General features: G+C 41.7%; 1 protein-coding gene across 1 annotated transcript in view; it reads right to left on the bottom strand.

The window, feature by feature from the left end:
* Positions 1 to 17,355, bottom strand: part of LOC106612930 (2-(3-amino-3-carboxypropyl)histidine synthase subunit 1) — a 177,337-nt gene that overhangs the window by 36,417 nt on the left and 123,565 nt on the right. The window contains 2 exon segments of the mRNA XM_082956329.1: positions 2,382 to 2,538; positions 16,365 to 16,433. Coding sequence (XP_082812455.1) covers positions 2,382 to 2,538; positions 16,365 to 16,433 — 226 coding nt within the window.

The following is a 17,355-nucleotide window of genomic DNA, read 5'->3' as shown; positions in this document are numbered from 1 at the left end:
CTAGATAAAACACATCACCACCCAACAACATCACTAGATAAAACACATCACCACCCAATAACATCACTAGATAAAACACATCACCACCCAATAACATCACTAGATAAAACACATCACCACCCAATAACATCACCACCCAATAACATCACTAGATAAAACACATCACCACCCAATAACATCACTAGATAAAACACATCACCACCCAATAACATCACTAGATAAAACACATCACCACCCAATAACATCACCACCCAATAACATCACTAGATAAAACACATCACCACACAATAACATCACTAGATAAAACACATAACCACACAATAACATCACTAGATAAAACATCACCACCCAATAACATCACCAGATAAAACACATAACCACACAATAACATCACTAGATAAAACATCACCACCCAATAACATCACTAGATAAAACACATAACCACCCAATAACATCACTAGATAAAACACATAACCACCCAATAACATCACTAGATAAAACACATCACCACCCAATAACATCACTAGATAAAACACATAACCACACAATAACATCACTAGATAAAACACATAACCACCCAATAACATCACTAGATAAAACACATCACCACCCAATAACATCACTAGATAAAACACATCACCACCCAATAACATCACTAGATAAAACATCACCACCCAATAACATCACTAGATAAAACACATCACCACCCAATAACATCACTAGATAAAACACATCACCACCCAATAACATCACTAGATAAAACACATCACCACCCAATAACATCACTAGATAAAACACATCACCACCCAATAACATCACTAGATAAAACACATCACCACCCAATAACATCACCAGATAAAACACATCACCACCCAATAACATCACTAGATAAAACACATAACCACCCAATAACATCACTAGATAAAACACATCACCACCCAATAACATCACTAGATAAAACACATAACCACACAATAACATCACTAGATAAAACACATCACCACCCAATAACATCACTAGATAAAACACATAACCACCCAATAACATCACTAGATAAAACACATCACCACCCAATAACATCACTAGATAAAACATCACCACCCAATAACATCACTAGATAAAACACATCACCACCCAATAACATCACTAGATAAAACATCACCACCCAATAACATCACTAGATAAAACACATCACCACCCAATAACATCACTAGATAAAACACATAACCACACAATAACATCACTAGATAAAACACATCACCACCCAATAACATCACTAGATAAAACACATCACCACCCAATAACATGACTAGATAAAACACATCACTAGATAAAAGTGTTGAGCCAGTTCTGGGACTGAACTTCCTTCTGTGTTGGTGAACGTCTTTGAAGAGGGCCCGCTGGACCAAAAGTGTTACCACAGAGTGTCAACACACACACGCAGTGCATTAAAAGGTGAGTGGATGTTTTTCCCCTCAGAACGTCGACTTCAAAAAGATCCCCTAATGGTTAGTATAGAGAGAGGTAAACCTCTGCAGCCAGCTACACTGTGATTCTCCGTTCCCTGGTGGGTTAGTTCTCACCCTTTACTATGACAGCCTGGGTTGTTATCTGAGATGATCCAGTCCTGTCCAGACAAAGGCCTATCACACACCTCAACCACTTAATATACACAGTGGCCCAACGAGGGGTAGAACCAGTGGGACAGATTCAAATCCAGCTCTGTAAAAAAATTACATTATTTTGGAATAACTTAATCTCTCTGTCTGACTACTGTATGTGGATAAGAGAAGAGGTTTTCATACAGGTTTGAAAATTGTGGGGAAAAGGTTTGGTTTTAAAATATAATCTGACAGCAAGAGGAGAGGAGAGATGCCAGAGAACGCTATGATTCTCTCAGTCTCACCCCCCCCCCCCCCCCCCTGTCTCTTCCTTCCAGCATACCAATTAGAGAAAAGGATGAGGCGAGGACGTGGAGGAAGAATCCCAAACAAAGTCAAACACAACGCATGAGAGGAAAACAAGAAGCGGACAGATCAAACGGAGGAGAGAACAAAGAGAAGAGTGCTGAGAGGAGGAAGGAGGGGGGAAGAAGAGGGCTTGAGAGCAGGCTAGAATGGGATTCAATAACCCCCCCATGTAGGACCGATTAAGAACCCCAGGCACACGCGCACAGAACATCCAAATGCCAACTGTTGGAGGGGTGAGGTTTGGCTTTACACTATAGTCTCCACAGGTGCATTTAGCTGCTTGTCTGAGTAACTAAGAGAAGCTGTGCCCCACAAAATGTATTACACATTATTGCATAAGTGAAGGTCTCAGGGTGTGAGAGAGGGGTAGAATCAGGATAAGTATGAGATCTCCAAGATGCAGGCTCATACCTCCATGACCTTAGGGTTGCCCTGCCGGCCCAGCGTGCCCAGGATCAGGCCCCATCTCTTGGCAGAGTGAGCCTTGTCGATGGCCTGGAGCCGGATGGACCGCATGGCTTCATGGTCATAGTACTCCCTGGAGAATATCTTACTGTACGGGTCGTACCTAAACACACACATACACACAAGCACACAGACATACACACAAAAGCACAGGCATTTGCAATCATACACAAACACACAAAACATGCACATCAGCGTGTATTGTTCACAACTGGTATCTACCTCGAGGATAGAAGCGCAAGAGAAAATCCAATCATGAAAATCCATCAAGTATTAAGGCAGTTATATGAGAGAAAAGAGGCATTTTAGAGAAACAAATCTTTCTCTCTCTACCAGGAGAGCTCAGCTCAGCACATCTTGAGATGATCATGTTGTTTATTAGAGACCGAGAGGTGGGCAGTAGTGCATACATGTATACAACAAACACCATCTCATATAAATAGTTTCCCACCAATACAGCTGAGTGGCAATGACACCATAATGACAACCTCCTACAAGGTGAACCACATCACTCCTGTATACAGTCCTTTCGGAAAGTATTCAGACCCCTTGATTTCTTTCCACATTTTGTTACAGCCTTATTCTAAAATTAATGAAATGTTTTTTTCTTCATCAATCTACACACAATACCCCATATTTACAAAGCAAAAACAGGTTCTTAGAAATTTTTGCAAATGTATTAAAAATAAACTGAAATATCACATATACATAGGTACTCAGTACTTTGTTGAAGCACCTTTGGCAGCAACAACAACCTTCTGCCTTCTTGGGTATGACGCTACAAGGTTGGAACACCTGCATTTAGGGAGTTCCCCCCATTCTTCTCTGCAGATCCTCTCAAGCTCTGTCAGGTTGGATGGGGAGCGTCGCTGCACAGCTATTTTAAGCTCTCTCCAGAGATGCTAGATCGGGTTCAAGTCTGGGCTCTGGCTGGGCCACTCAAGAACATTCAGAGACTTGTTCCAAAGCCACTCCTGCATTGTATTGGCTGTGTGCTTAGGATTGTCTCCCCAGTCTGACATCCTGAGTGCTCTGGAGCAGTTTTTTTTTTATAAAGTCTCTCTCTGTACTTTGCTCCGTTCATCTTTCCCTCGATCCTGACTAGTTGACGACACAATAGTGGTAGGCCTGATCACCGACAACAATGAGACAGTGGTGCCAGGACAACAACCTCTCCCTCAACAGGATCAAGACAAAGGAGATGATGTGGACTACAGGAAAAAGGAGGGCCAAGCACACCCCCAATCTCATCGACAGGGCTGTTGCGGAGCAGGTTGAGAGCTTCAAGTTCCTTGGTGTCCACATCACCAACAAACTAACATGGTCCAAGCACACCAAGACAGACGTGAAGAGGGCACGACAAAGCCTATTCCCACTCAGGAGACTGAAAAGATTTGGCATGGGTCCTCAGATCCTCAAAAAGCTCTACAGCTGCACCACCGAGAGCATCCTGACTGGTTGCATCACCGCCTGGTATGGCAACTGCTTCTCCTCCGATCGCAAGTCACTACATACGGCCAAGATCATCACCGGGGCCAAGCTTCCTGCCATCCAGGACCTCTATACCAGGCGGTGTCAGAGAAAGGCCCTAAAAATTGCCAACGACGCCAGACACTCTAGTCATAGACTGTTCTCTCTGTTACCACACGGCAAGCGGTACCGAAGTGCCAAGTCTAGGTCCAATAGGCATCTTAAGAGATTCTACCCCCAAGCTATAAGACTCCTGAACAGCTAATCAAATGGCAACTCAGACTATTTGTATCCCCCCACCCCCATGTTCACGCTGCTGCTACTCTCTGTTTATTATCCATGCATAGTCCCTCTACCTCTACCTACATGTACATATTAACTCAATTACCTTGAATAACCTGTTCCCCCGCCCATTGACTCTGTACCGGTACCCCCTGTATATAGCCTCGCTACTGTTATATTATGACATTATATCACCTTAATTATTTGTTATTTTTCTAATTAATTATCATTTTATTTATTTTTACTTCAGTTTATTTTTGTAAATACTTTAACACTTATTTTTCTTAAAACTGCATTGTTGGTTAAGGGCTTATAAGTAAGCTTTTCACTGTAAAGTCAACTACACCTGTTGTATTCGGCACATGTGACAAATAAAATGATAGTTTTGATACTCCCAGTCCCGGCCGCTGAAAAACATCCCCACAGCATGATGCTGCCACCACCACGCTTCACCGTAGGGATGGTGCCAGGTTTCCTCCAGACTTGGCATTCAGGCTTAATAGTTCAATCTTGGTTTCATCAGATCAGAGAATCTTGTTTCTCATGGTCTGACAGTCCTTTAGGTGGCTGAGGAGTGGCTTCCGTCTGGCAATGGCCTGATTTGTGGTGTGCTGCAGAGATGGTTGTCCTTCTGGAAGGTTCTCCCATCTCCAGAGGAACTCTAGAGCTCTGTCAGAGTGACCATCGGGTTATTGGTCCCCTCTGACCAAGGCCCTTCACCCCCGATTGTTCAGTTTGGCCAGGCGAGTTGAGTCTCATAGCAAAGAGTCGGAACACTTACAGTACCAGTCAAAAGTTTGGACACCTACTCATTCAAGGGTTTTTCTTTCATTTGACTATTTTCTACATTGTAGAATAGTGAAGACATCAAAACTATGAAATAACACATATGGAATCATGTAGTAACCAAAAAAGTGTTAAACAAATCAAAATATATTTTAGATTCTTCAAAGTAGCCACCCGTTGCCTTGATGACAGCTTTGCACACTCCTGGCATTCTCTAAACCAGCTTCATGAGGTAGTCACCTGGAATGCATTTCAATTAACAGGTGTGCCTTGTTAAAAGTTAATTTGTTGAACTTCTTTCCTTCTTAATGTGTTTTAGCCAATCAGTTGCGTTGTGACAAGGCAGGTGTGGTATACAGAAGATAGCCCTATTTGGTAAAAGACCAAGTCCATATTATGGCAAGAACAGCTCAAATATGCAAAGAGAAACAACAGTCCATCATTACTTTAAGACATGAAGGTCAGTCAATCCAGAAAATGTAAAGAACTTTTAAAGTTTCTTCATGTGCAGTCACAAAAACAATCAAGCTCTATGATGATATTGGCTCTCATGAGGACCGCCACAGGAAAGACCGAGACTTACCTCTGCTGCAGAGGATAAGTTCATTAGAGTTAACAGCACCTCAGAATGCAGCCCAACTAAATTCTTCACAGAGTTCAGGTAACAGACACATCTCAACATCAACTGTTCAGAGGAGACTACTTGAATCAGGCCTTCATGGTTAAATTGCTGCAAAGAAACCACTACTAAAGTACACCAATAAGAAGAAGAGACTTGCTTGGGCCAAGAAACACGAGCAATAGACATTAAACCGGTGGAAATCTGTCATTTTGACTGATGAGTCCAAATTAGAGATTTTTGGTTGCAACCGCCATGACTTTGTGAGACGCAGAGTAAGTGAGCGGATGATCTCCGCATGTGTGGTTCCCACTGTGAAGCATGGAGGAGGAGGTGTGATGGTGTGGGGTTGTTTGGTAGTGACACTGTCGTGATTTATTTAGAATTCAAGGCACACTTAACCAGCACGGCAACCACAGCATTCTGCAGTGATACGCCATCCCATCTGGTTTGCGCTTAGTGGGACTATCATTTGTTTTTCAACTGGACAATGACCCAAAACACACCTCCATGCTGTATAAGGGCTATTTGACCAAGAAGGAGAGTGATGGAGTGCTGCATCAGATGACCTGGCCTCCACAATCACCCAACCTCAACCCAATTGAGATGGTTTGGTATGAGTTGGACTGCAGAGTGAAGGAAAAGCAGTCAACAAGTGCTCAGCATGTGTGGGAACTCCTTCAAGATGGTTGGAAAAGCATTACTCATGAAGCTGGTTAAGAGAATACCAAGAGTTTGCAAAGCTGTCATCAAGGCAAAGGGTGGCTACTTCGAAGAACTTAAAATATAAAATATATTTTGATTTGTTTAACACGTTTTTGGTTACTACGTGATTCCATATGTGTTATTTCATAGAAAATAGTAAAAAATTAAGAAAAACACTGGAATGAGTAGGTGTGTCCAAACTTTTGACAGGTACTGTATGTAAATAAGGTATGCGGGTTTTTGTTTTTTTCTGATACATTTGCAAAAATTCCCACCATTTATTTCTGATACATTTGCAATGTTCCCACCAAATGTTTTCCAGGAACTAAGCAAATTTCAGGTCTGCTGAAACGTGATAATTCTGTGCGACTTCCAGTGTGTGTTTACTGTGAACACTGAGGCTCTACCCGCTTTAAGTTACAGTTTTAACAGAGGTCATGTAGGCTACTGTGGCTATTTGATCATAATGTAGGACCTACCAGAGTGGCCTACCATCAAAAACTATAGAGAAAATGCATCCCATAACATTTTAACATGGAAATAGCTGTTCTATCATTCAGCCTACAGTAGCAGCCAGTGTGTAGTGTTCAATGTAGGCCTACATTCTATGAGACTTTTGAAACAAACATGCAGGGCTTGACTGTTTATCCACTTGTCCTTCAGACAAGGAGGTGACTGAGAATGTTGTTGTGTTGTTTGATGCAAGAAACCACTTTACAAAATAAAATGCATTATTAATCCCATAGCATTATTACAGAGAATCAGACAAATGATGCTACCCTCTGCCTATTGGCTACTTAGCTTATTTAAGCCTGTCTCAAAATACAACACTGCCTCTAAGACCAAAAAAAGCTCTTTACCTGACTGGCTTTTTAAAGACGTCTAGAAATGAACACATTTTGTGCTCTTGTAGAGAGCAATCATGCTTCTATTTCTGACTACAAATGATCAATAACTGGGCTAATAACCCACCAAATAGCAAAGGACATGAACAAAATGTGCACACTTGGCTACACGCAGCTCTCGCTTTGATCTCAAAACAACTGCATCTATTCACGACCCCTCATGCTGTAAACACAGTCCAGTTCAACGTAAATGGCACAGATACATATATGGCAATGGTGTATTTGCATATAGACCTACTGCAGCTCTGATTGGTTATGCCGCACCTGTCTGTGTAGAGTACGGACCGAGTCCTGCGCAATAGAAATCCTACGCCGATGTGTTCTGCCGACAACATAATCTCTTGCATAGTTAGTTTTGTTTCAGTATGTTGCATTGAAAGTGGCTAATATTGCGTTGATTCGATCACAAATGCCACATTGAAGGGAAACGTTGATAGTGTTAAAACCTGTTGGGGCTAGGGTGCAGTATTGAGAATTTTGAAAAAAATATGTGCCCATTTTTAACTGCCTCCTACACCAACTCAGAAGCCAGGCCTGATTTGTGGTGTGCTGCAGAGATGGTTGTCCTTCTGGAAGGTTCTCCCATCTCCAGAGGAACTCTAGAGCTCTGTCAGAGTGACCATCGGGTTATTGGTCCCCTCTGACCAAGGCCCTTCACCCCCGATTGTTCAGTTTGGCCAGGCGAGTTGAGTCTCATAGCAAAGAGTCGGAACACTTACAGTACCAGTCAAAAGTTTGGACACCTACTCATTCAAGGGTTTTTCTTTCATTTGACTATTTTCTACATTGTAGAATAGTGAAGACATCAAAACTATGAAATAACACATATGGAATCATGTAGTAACCAAAAAAGTGTTAAACAAATCAAAATATATTTTAGATTCTTCAAAGTAGCCACCCGTTGCCTTGATGACAGCTTTGCACACTCCTGGCATTCTCTAAACCAGCTTCATGAGGTAGTCACCTGGAATGCATTTCAATTAACAGGTGTGCCTTGTTAAAAGTTAATTTGTTGAACTTCTTTCCTTCTTAATGTGTTTTAGCCAATCAGTTGCGTTGTGACAAGGCAGGTGTGGTATACAGAAGATAGCCCTATTTGGTAAAAGACCAAGTCCATATTATGGCAAGAACAGCTCAAATATGCAAAGAGAAACAACAGTCCATCATTACTTTAAGACATGAAGGTCAGTCAATCCGGAAAATGTAAAGAACTTTTAAAGTTTCTTCATGTGCAGTCACAAAAACAATCAAGCTCTATGATGATATTGGCTCTCATGAGGACCGCCACAGGAAAGACCGAGACTTACCTCTGCTGCAGAGGATAAGTTCATTAGAGTTAACAGCACCTCAGAATGCAGCCCAACTAAATTCTTCACAGAGTTCAGGTAACAGACACATCTCAACATCAACTGTTCAGAGGAGACTACTTGAATCAGGCCTTCATGGTTAAATTGCTGCAAAGAAACCACTACTAAAGTACACCAATAAGAAGAAGAGACTTGCTTGGGCCAAGAAACACGAGCAATAGACATTAAACCGGTGGAAATCTGTCATTTTGACTGATGAGTCCAAATTAGAGATTTTTGGTTGCAACCGCCATGACTTTGTGAGACGCAGAGTAAGTGAGCGGATGATCTCCGCATGTGTGGTTCCCACTGTGAAGCATGGAGGAGGAGGTGTGATGGTGTGGGGTTGTTTGGTAGTGACACTGTCGTGATTTATTTAGAATTCAAGGCACACTTAACCAGCACGGCAACCACAGCATTCTGCAGTGATACGCCATCCCATCTGGTTTGCGCTTAGTGGGACTATCATTTGTTTTTCAACTGGACAATGACCCAAAACACACCTCCATGCTGTATAAGGGCTATTTGACCAAGAAGGAGAGTGATGGAGTGCTGCATCAGATGACCTGGCCTCCACAATCACCCAACCTCAACCCAATTGAGATGGTTTGGTATGAGTTGGACTGCAGAGTGAAGGAAAAGCAGTCAACAAGTGCTCAGCATGTGTGGGAACTCCTTCAAGATGGTTGGAAAAGCATTACTCATGAAGCTGGTTAAGAGAATACCAAGAGTTTGCAAAGCTGTCATCAAGGCAAAGGGTGGCTACTTCGAAGAACTTAAAATATAAAATATATTTTGATTTGTTTAACACGTTTTTGGTTACTACGTGATTCCATATGTGTTATTTCATAGAAAATAGTAAAAAATTAAGAAAAACACTGGAATGAGTAGGTGTGTCCAAACTTTTGACAGGTACTGTATGTAAATAAGGTATGCGGGTTTTTGTTTTTTTCTGATACATTTGCAAAAATTCCCACCATTTATTTCTGATACATTTGCAATGTTCCCACCAAATGTTTTCCAGGAACTAAGCAAATTTCAGGTCTGCTGAAACGTGATAATTCTGTGCGACTTCCAGTGTGTGTTTACTGTGAACACTGAGGCTCTACCCGCTTTAAGTTACAGTTTTAACAGAGGTCATGTAGGCTACTGTGGCTATTTGATCATAATGTAGGACCTACCAGAGTGGCCTACCATCAAAAACTATAGAGAAAATGCATCCCATAACATTTTAACATGGAAATAGCTGTTCTATCATTCAGCCTACAGTAGCAGCCAGTGTGTAGTGTTCAATGTAGGCCTACATTCTATGAGACTTTTGAAACAAACATGCAGGGCTTGACTGTTTATCCACTTGTCCTTCAGACAAGGAGGTGACTGAGAATGTTGTTGTGTTGTTTGATGCAAGAAACCACTTTACAAAATAAAATGCATTATTAATCCCATAGCATTATTACAGAGAATCAGACAAATGATGCTACCCTCTGCCTATTGGCTACTTAGCTTATTTAAGCCTGTCTCAAAATACAACACTGCCTCTAAGACCAAAAAAAGCTCTTTACCTGACTGGCTTTTTAAAGACGTCTAGAAATGAACACATTTTGTGCTCTTGTAGAGAGCAATCATGCTTCTATTTCTGACTACAAATGATCAATAACTGGGCTAATAACCCACCAAATAGCAAAGGACATGAACAAAATGTGCACACTTGGCTACACGCAGCTCTCGCTTTGATCTCAAAACAACTGCATCTATTCACGACCCCTCATGCTGTAAACACAGTCCAGTTCAACGTAAATGGCACAGATACATATATGGCAATGGTGTATTTGCATATAGACCTACTGCAGCTCTGATTGGTTATGCCGCACCTGTCTGTGTAGAGTACGGACCGAGTCCTGCGCAATAGAAATCCTACGCCGATGTGTTCTGCCGACAACATAATCTCTTGCATAGTTAGTTTTGTTTCAGTATGTTGCATTGAAAGTGGCTAATATTGCGTTGATTCGATCACAAATGCCACATTGAAGGGAAACGTTGATAGTGTTAAAACCTGTTGGGGCTAGGGTGCAGTATTGAGAATTTTGAAAAAAATATGTGCCCATTTTTAACTGCCTCCTACACCAACTCAGAAGCCAGGCCTGATTTGTGGTGTGCTGCAGAGATGGTTGTCCTTCTGGAAGGTTCTCCCATCTCCAGAGGAACTCTAGAGCTCTGTCAGAGTGACCATCGGGTTATTGGTCCCCTCTGACCAAGGCCCTTCACCCCCGATTGTTCAGTTTGGCCAGGCGAGTTGAGTCTCATAGCAAAGAGTCGGAACACTTACAGTACCAGTCAAAAGTTTGGACACCTACTCATTCAAGGGTTTTTCTTTCATTTGACTATTTTCTACATTGTAGAATAGTGAAGACATCAAAACTATGAAATAACACATATGGAATCATGTAGTAACCAAAAAAGTGTTAAACAAATCAAAATATATTTTAGATTCTTCAAAGTAGCCACCCGTTGCCTTGATGACAGCTTTGCACACTCCTGGCATTCTCTAAACCAGCTTCATGAGGTAGTCACCTGGAATGCATTTCAATTAACAGGTGTGCCTTGTTAAAAGTTAATTTGTTGAACTTCTTTCCTTCTTAATGTGTTTTAGCCAATCAGTTGCGTTGTGACAAGGCAGGTGTGGTATACAGAAGATAGCCCTATTTGGTAAAAGACCAAGTCCATATTATGGCAAGAACAGCTCAAATATGCAAAGAGAAACAACAGTCCATCATTACTTTAAGACATGAAGGTCAGTCAATCCGGAAAATGTAAAGAACTTTTAAAGTTTCTTCATGTGCAGTCACAAAAACAATCAAGCTCTATGATGATATTGGCTCTCATGAGGACCGCCACAGGAAAGACCGAGACTTACCTCTGCTGCAGAGGATAAGTTCATTAGAGTTAACAGCACCTCAGAATGCAGCCCAACTAAATTCTTCACAGAGTTCAGGTAACAGACACATCTCAACATCAACTGTTCAGAGGAGACTACTTGAATCAGGCCTTCATGGTTAAATTGCTGCAAAGAAACCACTACTAAAGTACACCAATAAGAAGAAGAGACTTGCTTGGGCCAAGAAACACGAGCAATAGACATTAAACCGGTGGAAATCTGTCATTTTGACTGATGAGTCCAAATTAGAGATTTTTGGTTGCAACCGCCATGACTTTGTGAGACGCAGAGTAAGTGAGCGGATGATCTCCGCATGTGTGGTTCCCACTGTGAAGCATGGAGGAGGAGGTGTGATGGTGTGGGGTTGTTTGGTAGTGACACTGTCGTGATTTATTTAGAATTCAAGGCACACTTAACCAGCACGGCAACCACAGCATTCTGCAGTGATACGCCATCCCATCTGGTTTGCGCTTAGTGGGACTATCATTTGTTTTTCAACTGGACAATGACCCAAAACACACCTCCATGCTGTATAAGGGCTATTTGACCAAGAAGGAGAGTGATGGAGTGCTGCATCAGATGACCTGGCCTCCACAATCACCCAACCTCAACCCAATTGAGATGGTTTGGTATGAGTTGGACTGCAGAGTGAAGGAAAAGCAGTCAACAAGTGCTCAGCATGTGTGGGAACTCCTTCAAGATGGTTGGAAAAGCATTACTCATGAAGCTGGTTAAGAGAATACCAAGAGTTTGCAAAGCTGTCATCAAGGCAAAGGGTGGCTACTTCGAAGAACTTAAAATATAAAATATATTTTGATTTGTTTAACACGTTTTTGGTTACTACGTGATTCCATATGTGTTATTTCATAGAAAATAGTAAAAAATTAAGAAAAACACTGGAATGAGTAGGTGTGTCCAAACTTTTGACAGGTACTGTATGTAAATAAGGTATGCGGGTTTTTGTTTTTTTCTGATACATTTGCAAAAATTCCCACCATTTATTTCTGATACATTTGCAATGTTCCCACCAAATGTTTTCCAGGAACTAAGCAAATTTCAGGTCTGCTGAAACGTGATAATTCTGTGCGACTTCCAGTGTGTGTTTACTGTGAACACTGAGGCTCTACCCGCTTTAAGTTACAGTTTTAACAGAGGTCATGTAGGCTACTGTGGCTATTTGATCATAATGTAGGACCTACCAGAGTGGCCTACCATCAAAAACTATAGAGAAAATGCATCCCATAACATTTTAACATGGAAATAGCTGTTCTATCATTCAGCCTACAGTAGCAGCCAGTGTGTAGTGTTCAATGTAGGCCTACATTCTATGAGACTTTTGAAACAAACATGCAGGGCTTGACTGTTTATCCACTTGTCCTTCAGACAAGGAGGTGACTGAGAATGTTGTTGTGTTGTTTGATGCAAGAAACCACTTTACAAAATAAAATGCATTATTAATCCCATAGCATTATTACAGAGAATCAGACAAATGATGCTACCCTCTGCCTATTGGCTACTTAGCTTATTTAAGCCTGTCTCAAAATACAACACTGCCTCTAAGACCAAAAAAAGCTCTTTACCTGACTGGCTTTTTAAAGACGTCTAGAAATGAACACATTTTGTGCTCTTGTAGAGAGCAATCATGCTTCTATTTCTGACTACAAATGATCAATAACTGGGCTAATAACCCACCAAATAGCAAAGGACATGAACAAAATGTGCACACTTGGCTACACGCAGCTCTCGCTTTGATCTCAAAACAACTGCATCTATTCACGACCCCTCATGCTGTAAACACAGTCCAGTTCAACGTAAATGGCACAGATACATATATGGCAATGGTGTATTTGCATATAGACCTACTGCAGCTCTGATTGGTTATGCCGCACCTGTCTGTGTAGAGTACGGACCGAGTCCTGCGCAATAGAAATCCTACGCCGATGTGTTCTGCCGACAACATAATCTCTTGCATAGTTAGTTTTGTTTCAGTATGTTGCATTGAAAGTGGCTAATATTGCGTTGATTCGATCACAAATGCCACATTGAAGGGAAACGTTGATAGTGTTAAAACCTGTTGGGGCTAGGGGGCAGTATTGAGAATTTTGAAAAAAATATGTGCCCATTTTTAACTGCCTCCTACACCAACTCAGAAGCTAGGATATGCATATTATTAACAGATTTGGATAGAAAACACTCTGAATTTTCTACAACTGTTTGAATGGTGTCTGTAAGTATAACAGAACTCATATGGCAGTCAAAACCCTGAGACAAATTCTAACAGGAAGTGGATATCTGATGTGTTGAATTACTTTTAAGCCTATGCCATTGAAACACACAGGGACTTATTAATCATTGAGCACTTCCTACGCCAACCACTAGATGTCAACAATCTTTACAAAGTGGTTTGAGTCTTCTACTGTGAAAACTGACCGAACGAGAGACTTGGAAAGTTGGTCATAAGCGGATGGCCTATACTACTCTGGCGCGCGAGTGCATGTTTGGGTACTCTCGTTCCAATACGTTTTAAAAGAGAATGCAATCGTCCGCCTTGAATATTACTGAAGTTCTGATTGAAAAAGGCCCTAATGATTTATGCTATACAACGTTTGACATGTTTGAACGAACGTAAATATTTTTTTTCCCCTCTTTGGTGAAGACAAGTCCGGCGGGCGACGTTCATGTTTTTGAGTAGCCTACAGGACGCGCTAACAACACGGAGCTTTTTGGACATAAATTATGAGCTTTTTCGAACAAAACTACATTTGTTATGGACCTGGGATTCCTGGAAGTGCCTTCTGATGAAGATAATCAAAGGTAAGGGAATATTTACATTGTATTTTTTAATTTAGATCTCTCCAACATGGCGCCTAGTCTGTATCGCCAAGCCTATTTTTCTGAGCACAGGACCTCGTTTACTGCAAAGTGTGATTTCCCAGTAAAGTTATTTTTAAATCTGGCAATGCGGTTGCGTTCACGAGATGTTAATCTATAATTCTTTGAATGACAATATAATATTTTACCAATGGTATCGAATAGAAATTATTTAATTTGTTGTGCTGATTGACTGGCGGTATTGGAGGGAAAATATTTTCTCAACATCAACGCCATTGTAAAATGCTATTTTTGGATATAAATATGAACTTGATAGACAATACATACATTTTTTGTTCTAACATAATGTCCTAGGAGTGTCATCTGATGAAGATTGTCAAAGGTTAGTGCATAATTTTAGCTGGTTTTCTGCTTTTGGTGATGCCTGTCTTTGCATTGACAAAACATTACACACAGCTATTTTCAATTTACTGTCCTAACATAATCTAACTTTATGCTTTCGCCGTAAAGCCTTTTTGAAATCGGACAACGGGGTTAGATTAAGGAGATGTTTATCTTTCAAAGGGTGTAAGATAGTTGTATGTTTGAGAAATTTGAATTATGACATTTAATTGTTTTCAAATTTGGCGCTCTTGATATTTCACCTGCTGTTGATAGGGTGTACCAGGGGTGGGACGCTTGATATTCTTCTGTGCTCTGCACGGCAGTCGAAGAGAGCAGCGCGGCAGTCCAGGGGAGCTGCGCGGCAGTCTTTGGGCTACCACTCGCCCGTGCAGCTCCCCTTGACTGCATGCAGCTTAGAGGGAACAGTGCTGATAAGCGCCTAAATTGGAAAGCAGTGGCTGTACAGTAACATACAATACATCATGTCAGAGCTCAAGGTCTCCGCTTCACAGCGCAGAATTGGTTTTGACTGACAGCCATTCTGAACTTGAGCACCGCACACGACAAGAAGTTGCCCCATCCCTCCCGCTAATTAGGCAACTTTTGTACATTTTGGTTGTCAGAGAAGGAAATGCTGTAAATAAAGAGGACTCGATGTAGTTTGAAAGATGAGACATTGAGGATTATAACAAATGCTGCTTTGATGTCATAGAAGCAAGCCAAACACCTGTTAGTCCAGATGTGCACTTCACATTTCCATATCATAAAACTCATGCAATATACAGTGTCATCGTTCATATTCACAATGCTTGATGTACAGATAGAAGATGACATGGCGTCATACCCTGGGTTGTCCTGAACAGAATGAGCCTGTTTGTGGTATTGTAAAGACATTTGGCGGGGAACACACACCTGAATGCACTCGTGACTCTATTCTATGCACACCAAAATGATGATCTGCTTCTCTGAATTGCCTTGTGAAAGCCTAACACTGTGAGATCATATTTTGTAACTTAGCTAGCCATGTTGGCAATAAAACACGCTTTCAAATCATGCCCAACTGACCAGATTGCAATTTATAATGGACCATTTTTGGAATGTGTAAACAGTAATTGTGTAAAGGCAGGGATGCAGGGCTGTGCTCCAAATAAAATGACCAGTCTGCTTGCTCTAGTTCCTCAACCGCACAGCAAGGAGAGCTCAAAATAGCACCTTATAGCTGAAGACTCTTCTTTGAGTCATAAAAGTGCATTGAAATGACTTAGGAACTGTGTCGACTGGAGAGGTGTGTTGCCACTTGGAGACACCAGTTAGTCCTCTCACTCAGACCCTTATGTTGCACCTGCCCCCAATGTTCCATTAATATTCTTATCATGTTACTGAATGTATCCAGAGTATTTTCTAATTTCGTTATCAACAAATGTTGCGAAAAGTACAGTAGATGTAAAACACTAATAAAATCAACAGTGTAATGTTTGGATTCAGTCTTGTTCCAGATTCATTGTTTTGTCCTCACTTTTAGTCTAATCATTTTCCCCATAATCTCCAAACTTATGCATATGCTTTCCATATTTCTTCTGTAAGACATATTTCAATTTAGCCCTATAGGCCAATTGGAACGACTGTAAGGAGGTAAAGGGTTATTATATGTATGCTATTATTTACCTGTAGGCATGTATCTCTGGGTTGGCAATCATGATGGACTCCAGGTGGAACCTGCCATCTCCCAGGTAGCTATAAATACAAACACAACACACAGAGAGGCACAGGATGAGAGAGATACAAACACAGTAAGACAGACACACTCCCTGCATGCCTGCTGTGGAACAACAATTCTCTCTCTCCATCCCTCCCTCCCTATCTCTCCTTCCTCTCCACCCCCCACCCCTCTCTCCTGGTGAAACAAAGTGGTCTCAGAGGACCTATGCCTGGGGTTCAGGGGTTCAAGGTGTGACCAGGGGCTGCTGATGTATAGGAACACTGCCACACACCACCCCTGTGATGACCCTATGTTGTTTATCCACTACCAGGCTTTTCAATTAACCCAGGGGTGTTATTAGTTGGCCCACCGAGACCAGTGATGGGGCAGGGTTCAAGGGGCGCACGCACAAACATAATTATCATCCCATGGGGTGTTCTGGGAGGAGGCCTGCTATTGGCTGAGTGAAGGGTCCAGGCCTCTGTTACCGTGGCGAGTTCACGGAGGCCCAAGGGGAGACAGACAATTAGAGGATCTAATTAGCCAGCATTTAGGAAAGTGTGTTTGGAACAGGCTGTGGGTGAGCATCCAGAGGGACCCCCAGGAGCCACAACTACCCTCCACACAGACAGACAGGCCTGCACGCATAGACACACACCCAAAATAACACACACCCACGCACTAGTGGTGCGCGGGTTGACTCATAACCTGCAGTCCCCGCGGTTATATCTGGGTTTAGGGTCATGAAATATTGTGTGGATGAAGGGCGGGTGGGTTGAATAAAGAGAAAGTGATGCATAAAAAAATCCATAAATGTATAATTATTGTGCAATTCACATTTATAGGCTACATTGAGGTTTTTCTTTCATTATTTGTAACTGCCATTAGCGTATAAGCCTAAGCTTTAGGGCCTAACTGTACGGACACCAAATACACGGCAATCACCAAATACACGGC

Source organism: Salmo salar, chromosome 09 (assembly GCF_965601325.2).
Source record: "Salmo salar chromosome 09, fSalSal1, whole genome shotgun sequence".
In the NCBI taxonomy this organism is placed as follows: domain Eukaryota; kingdom Metazoa; phylum Chordata; class Actinopteri; order Salmoniformes; family Salmonidae; genus Salmo; species Salmo salar.
This window is presented reverse-complemented; position numbering and strand designations above follow the sequence as displayed.